This window comes from Galdieria sulphuraria, assembly GCF_000341285.1.
Source record: "Galdieria sulphuraria unplaced genomic scaffold scaf_174, whole genome shotgun sequence".
Lineage (NCBI taxonomy): Eukaryota > Rhodophyta > Bangiophyceae > Galdieriales > Galdieriaceae > Galdieria > Galdieria sulphuraria.
This window is the reverse complement of record NW_005178301.1, coordinates 1-6,288: the sequence shown is the minus strand read 5'-3', so window position 1 is coordinate 6,288 and position 6,288 is coordinate 1. Positions and strand designations below refer to the sequence as shown.

The 6,288-nt window shown below is 36.4% G+C and overlaps 3 protein-coding genes across 3 annotated transcripts; all 3 read left to right on the top strand.

Moving 5' to 3' along the window:
- Window positions 1-1,398: 1,398 nt before the first annotated feature.
- Window positions 1,399-3,710, top strand: Gasu_63480 (archaeal ATPase). Its single transcript, XM_005702460.1, has one exon. The coding sequence runs from the start codon at window positions 1,526-1,528 to the stop codon at window positions 3,644-3,646; it is 2,121 nt and encodes a 706-aa protein (XP_005702517.1). The 5' UTR covers window positions 1,399-1,525; the 3' UTR covers window positions 3,647-3,710.
- A 398-nt stretch (window positions 3,711-4,108) lies between these two features.
- Window positions 4,109-5,613, top strand: Gasu_63470 (archaeal ATPase). The gene has a single exon (XM_005702459.1). It carries the CDS (start codon window positions 4,209-4,211, stop codon window positions 5,547-5,549), a length of 1,341 nt encoding a protein of 446 aa, XP_005702516.1. The 5' UTR covers window positions 4,109-4,208; the 3' UTR covers window positions 5,550-5,613.
- Window positions 5,614-5,628: 15 nt separating this feature from the next.
- Window positions 5,629-6,288, top strand: Gasu_63460 (archaeal ATPase; the record flags this gene model as incomplete). The annotated part of the gene is made up of 2 exons (XM_005702458.2): window positions 5,629-5,949; window positions 6,066-6,288. Coding segments are annotated over exons 1-2 (532 nt in total), but the record flags the coding sequence as incomplete, so codon positions are not given.

Genomic DNA, 6,288 nt, shown 5'->3' with positions numbered 1-6,288 from the left:
TGGATAAAAGGCGTTTCTCTTCTTTTTCAAGTTTGACTTGTCCCTAGTAGAAATGAACATTTCTTCTATTGATAGACCCGTTTTTTAAACGAAACGTTGGGTTGTCTTTGATTCTCGTTACCAATATCCAAAAGGAAGCCTCTACTAGTGTACCCATCAGGTTATATTTCGCAAGAGTCTTCTTCCAAGTGCCTAACGCAAGAAACTTTTGTATAGTGACTCACTTATTCAACGAGCTGATGGTTGAGAATGGAAGAAGAATAGGACTCAACTGGACAAATCGTTCTTTGAATTTGCATAGCTTTTAAAAGTTTTACTTTTTTATATTGAAAGAGATAATAGCCCTCTTGGGGTTATATCGTTCCTAAAGCAGCTTTGTACTTTTTATAGTTTGCTTTCTTGTATATCTTTAAAAGTTGTGGTTTTTACAAAGTTTATCGTACAAGAGGATGCAACAAAAGCCTTTAAATCTAAACAGTCATGTTTACCTTCAAAAACACCTCAAATGTATAATCGACTATTGAGGAGAAAGAATTCAACTATGATTCAAATGTGAGAAACGAGAAAAGAATCGATAGAATAGACTCAATTCGATTGAATTGAATTTTTCTTGAAAATATCTTTTCTCCTCTTAACAGAATTCACAGTATCAAATGCCACTATTTTCAGAGGAGAAAGAAACAGGAGTTATTGACTCTTACAGAAATTGAGTATTGATGATACACTTGTGTGAGTCAATGTTGTTTCTGAGATTTGATAAAACCACGAGATATTTTGGATCCTTCTTTGTACATTTATTTTGCTTTTGTCTTTTGCTATCATCAACTTTTGTAGCTTTAGTGATAAGCTGCTACTTGTCATGATATCGTGAGAAAGGAATTTGATGATTGCTGAGAATAAAGCAGTGCTGTGCTTGCGGGTTTCTGCATTTCTACTAAATAATAATATTTCAACTGGAGCTTTTGAATAGACTACAAAAGAGAATGACTTGGTTCATACTCTAGTTCCGTGTTTCGAAATGAAGCAAAAGTGACGAAAAAACTATTCCATAAAATACAGAAAATCTAAAGAGACGTCTATGGAACAAATTCTTCATGAACAATCTATATTGCTCGGAACTCTCATGACTACTCTCGAAAATTCTGAAAGAAACTTTCTTATCTATGTGAGAATGGGCCATGTTCAATAGCTTTATACTCTCAAAGAGCATAAAAAACTTGTGAAATAAACATTGGCTTCCTTCTAATCCTTCTTGTACCCTATGAGAGTTGCCATTATATTAGCATACGAGAATAAGAATATCGATAGTTGAAAAAGCCATATTGATCGTTTTTCCATAGTTCTAGTCATCTCAGTCCAAGCCATAAAGGGTATGACATAGTCATCAGTTGATAAAGAGAAGAAGTTGGATTGGTATCCTTTACTGTTTTCCTTGTTGTTGTTGTGACCGACAAACAGTCAATTGTTCATTTATTTATATTTGTACTCCGAAATAAACAGAAGGTTGTTTCATTTCACTTTGGCGATGGCGAGTTTGGATGACAAGTGGAAAGCTGTGGACAACTTTGAGTCTGTTGTGGTAGTAGATCGTGAAAGAGATGTTGTTCGAGTGACAAAAGAACTGTATGATCTTCATAGCAACAGAGAACAACTCAGGGGTGTAACAAGTAGTTGCAACTATCGCTTGACCATACCATTTGCCCCCCATCATTTTGGCTCTGGCAAAACGACCTTTGCCCGAACTTATTTGGAGTTGGTGCAAAGGTTTGGTGAAACTTTTCTGTCGAAATTTGCTTCGGACCCTTTGAGAAGAACCTTTTTGGAGAAGCTGAAAAGGGCTTCGTTGCTTTATGTGGATTTGAGGAAGTTGAAGCCAACTCGACCCATCGAGGAAAAACGCAACCTAAAGTGGGCAGTCTACTATTTATTGTACCGATCAGCTTGTAATCAGATGGGTCTACCGTTTATGAAGCCTGATGAAGCCTACAGACACATTCCTCCCTATCCAAGCTTTCTAATTCCAGAGCTACGGAAGACTTTGGGCATTCCTTCCGATCAATATCTTTTGGTGGCATTTGATGAAATTGGTGTCCTTGACGAAAGTCTCGACGAATTTCATTTCAAGAGAACCCATGACGGTAGAGTTCGACCATACAACGACTTTTTCGGTATCATTAGTCAATTGTGCAAAGAACCCGACTTGTTTTTTATAGTTGTTGGGAAAAGCAAGGGTTTAAGTATTAAGAATGATGTGGCTTTTGGGCTATCGAGAGTTATACTACATTTTATCCCTTTATCACCTTTGGACGCTTCCAGTATCGTTGAATTCCTTGAAAGGAGTCTTCTAAAGACACCTACTCAAGAACCGGTTTGTAATGTCTTATGTAGTTCTTCATTTTCAGTAAATGAATTGGCAGATTCGTTATTGGAATGTACAGGTGGAGTTCCTGGTTTGTTGACTCGTGCAGTAAATATGCTTTTGAATTATATAGTAGCAAGAAATCAGCCTTTCATATCGAAAGAAGAATGTTTGACATGTATGAATGACTACGATTTCCGAAGAATTTGTGCTGAACCATTTGTGGAACGAATATTGAATTTGGACGAAGATAGAAAAAGTGTTTTTGATTTACTTTTAATGATGGCTCTTTATCGTATACCGTTTCAAGTAGATGACATATTGTCCTCGGAGTCTTATCTATTTGATGCAGTCACTGAAATGGGATTCTATCGATATCCTATTGACGAGAATACTTTCCAAATTCTTATTCCAAAAGTATTTGTTGGAATCTTCAAGAAGGACCCTTCCATCTCTTCTTTGGAAAAGATACTTCTTGGATCACTTGATGTCGAACCAGTAGATTGTTTCTTTTATTCAAAGTGTCGTGTATTTGAAGGAATTGTTGCTTTACGGCTAGTTTTGATGTTGTCTTCAAAGAATCGAAATGAGTTGAGGGAATTGTTGTGTCAATTGTCTCCGATATGGAAACAAATGAAACTTCCAATGAGTACAATATCACCTATTCACTATATGAAGTCTGTTGTTAGTTCTAGAGAAACAAGAAGTGAATCGAACAAGAGTCGAAGAACTTTTGCCAATACTGAATGGAATAAGATTATTCGAGAGACACTTTATTTAGAGACTGTTTACATTCCTTTGGACGCTACTTCTCATAGTCCTGATATTATATTCAAATTACAATCTCCTGTGGAACCCAAAGTTCTTACTGTTGGAGTTGCATGTAAAGGACGTTGGAAGTCGGAAGGAATTGGCTGGTCAGATATTATAGATGAAGCCAAGAAATTTTTAGATCCTTTATATGATCAAGTCTTATCCAGTGCAATGGATTATCATCATTGTATGCTTATTATTGTTAGTACAAAGTTATCATTGAATGTTTCTAATGAGTTGGGTAATCAGAGTCGTTGTTACTCCAGTGGAATGTTCATTGGAAATGATTCTTTCAAAGTACCTGATAATTGTGAACTTGTTATTCTTTGTGAAAGAGATATGGAAATGCTGATTGACAAAGAAATATTGAATGGACTTGAAAGAGCATTTCATGTTTCTCATAATCCTACTTTTTGGGATTTTGGATTAGATTTACTTAATAGAATCCGTAACAGTTTCTTAAGTTGGCAATAGATTCTAACTCAGTCCTTCCCTTTGTGATTTGTTTTGAAGAGCAAGTAAACTTTTTTTTGTATGTTTGAAACTCGGTTACAACTTATTTGCTTTCACTCTGAGGATTATTGTCTTAATATGATACTAACCACGAAAATCAAAATAAGCCTATTGTTGTAAAAGTCACTGTCACAGTTTGACAGGTCTTGTTTGCTTCTTGTTACTTCTCAGGAGAGTGTCTCAAAGTGTTGATAAATGGGTTTTATACAAGGTATTGTATTCGTCATAGACTTTATTTATAGTTCGCCTCAAGTTGAAGGTTCCTCAGCTGGTCTATTTTCTAATAGCTCAGAGAAGTTGTTTTTATATACAATTGCACAGAAACCAATATCCACTCTTTATTACAAAAAATGAAAAAGATAGTTTTTATCTAAAAGGCAAATCATGTTCTTATCAAGACTTGTCCTAAGCTTCGAAAGACTTTCGTCGCTCTCAAGAGTTTGAGAGCATTGGACTGTTGGAAGAAGATTGATCGATCATTGTTGTATTTTACTGTCGCATAGTTTACTTCATAGCTTACGATATGTCTAGTGAGCTTGAAGCAGAAAGCGTGTATGACATGGTTGTAGTAGACCGAGAACAAGATGTTGGTGTAGTAACACTGCAGTTATTTAGGCTATACACTCTACGTAAACTTGGTCGCCATTTCAAACCAGTCATACCCTTTGGTCCCCACCTCTTCGGAAGTGGAAAGACAAAATTCGTACAAAATTACTTGGAACTGGTGAATAATATGGGTGAAAGTGCACTGATAGGTCTCGATTACGTTGGTGAGTCTGAGAAGGCCAACCGAAGAGGTTTCCTGGAGAAGCTGAAAAGGGCTTCATTGCTCTTTGTGGATTTGAAGGAGTTGGAGCCCACAGAACCGAAAGAACGCAACCTAAAGTGGGCAGTGTACTATTTGTTAATAAAGGCTGCCTGCTCTCAAGTTGGCGCGGAAATTTTGCGAAAGAAAGAAGCCTTCGAAATAGTGGATATGGAACCCTCCAACCTAGTTCCACTCTTACGAGATATACTAAGGATTCCTTCCGATCAATATCTCCTTGTGGCATTTGACGAAGTTGGTGTGTTTGATACAAAGGGAACCTTTTTTGAACTGGAGAAGAATGACAAAGGTGTGGTTCGACCTTACAACGACTTTTTCGGTATCATTAGTCAATTGTGCAAAGAACCCGACTTGTTTTTTATAGTTGTTGGGAAAAGTGAAGGCTTAAATATATACAATTACGTAGCTTCAGTCTCAAGGGTTCAGTTAGTATTTATTCCTCTTTCGCCGCTTGAGAAACATAGTATCGTGGAACATTTGGAGAAAAGTTCTTCCTTTTTATTCCCTGGGAGCCCAAAGGTTTCAGAAATTCTTTGTCACGAAGACTTCTCAACTAGTGAACTTGCAGAATTGTTGTTGGAATTGACTGGTGGTGTTCCTGGTTTACTTGTTCGAGCAATCAGTTACCTTTTGCTGTATAAATTATCCAACAACAATTTCTTATTATCTAAGGAAACCTTCTTGATCATAATGAATAGCTTTCTAGTAACAAATTATTGTGTTGCGCCATTCTTACCTCGTCTGATAAGTCTCAGTGAGCAGCGTAAGCGCTTGTTAAGAATGCTTACGTTATTATCTTTGTATCGTATTCGATTTGATTTTGATGAAACTGTGCAAGTAAGCTCAAATTCTGATGTGTTTTTGTTTGACCTAGTTACAGATATGTGTCTCTATCGTCGATTGGTTATAGAACCAGACCACAACGAACGCTATGAAGTGTTGATTCCCAAGTTACTGATTGAATATATTGACCAAGGCTTAAAGGATGATCGTTTAGAATGGTTACTTTTTACAAACTCTCAAGTCTCAATCTGTTGAATTCTTTTATGAGTCGAAATGTCGAATTTTTGAAGGTCTTATTGCTACACTGTTTTATTTACATTTTTCTCGGCATCCTACAAACAGCTCAATGTTTTCTACTCTTGGTCAATTGTCTCGTGTTTGGAATGAAATGAATTTCCAATTTTCTTCCGAATCTGCTGCTTATTATATGAAATCTATACATTATACCAGAGCTGTATCAGGAACAGAGAGAATGACATTTGGAAGCAATGAATGGGAAAGGATAGTGGAAGAAATGTTAGAATTTGAAAAGATATATATTCCATTTCATTCAACATCCTATAGTCCAGATATATTATTCAAGTTGCATGGAAGAACGAATGAGAAGAACTTGATGATGTGGGTATTGCTTGTAAAGGCCGATGGAGTCGTAATGGTATTCGATGGAATGAAATTTTGGAAGAAGCTCACAAGTTTTTAAAACCAGTTCATGATCAAGTATTGACTAGTCATTCTACATGGCATTGTATGTTGATTATTATGAGTACTCAGTTAGCAACCAACGTATCTGAGGACTTGAATTATTCTAGTCGTTGTTATTCTTTTGGCGATAGTGTTGGAGAATTCTTGATTCCTCACAACTGTGAATTGGTTATTCTTTCTGAAGCTGATGTAGAAAACGTTATTGGCAAAGACATTTTATCGAATTTAAGGAACGCTTTCAAGTCTGTGGATAATCCACATTCGAGAAACATTGGCATTCAACCCTACAAAC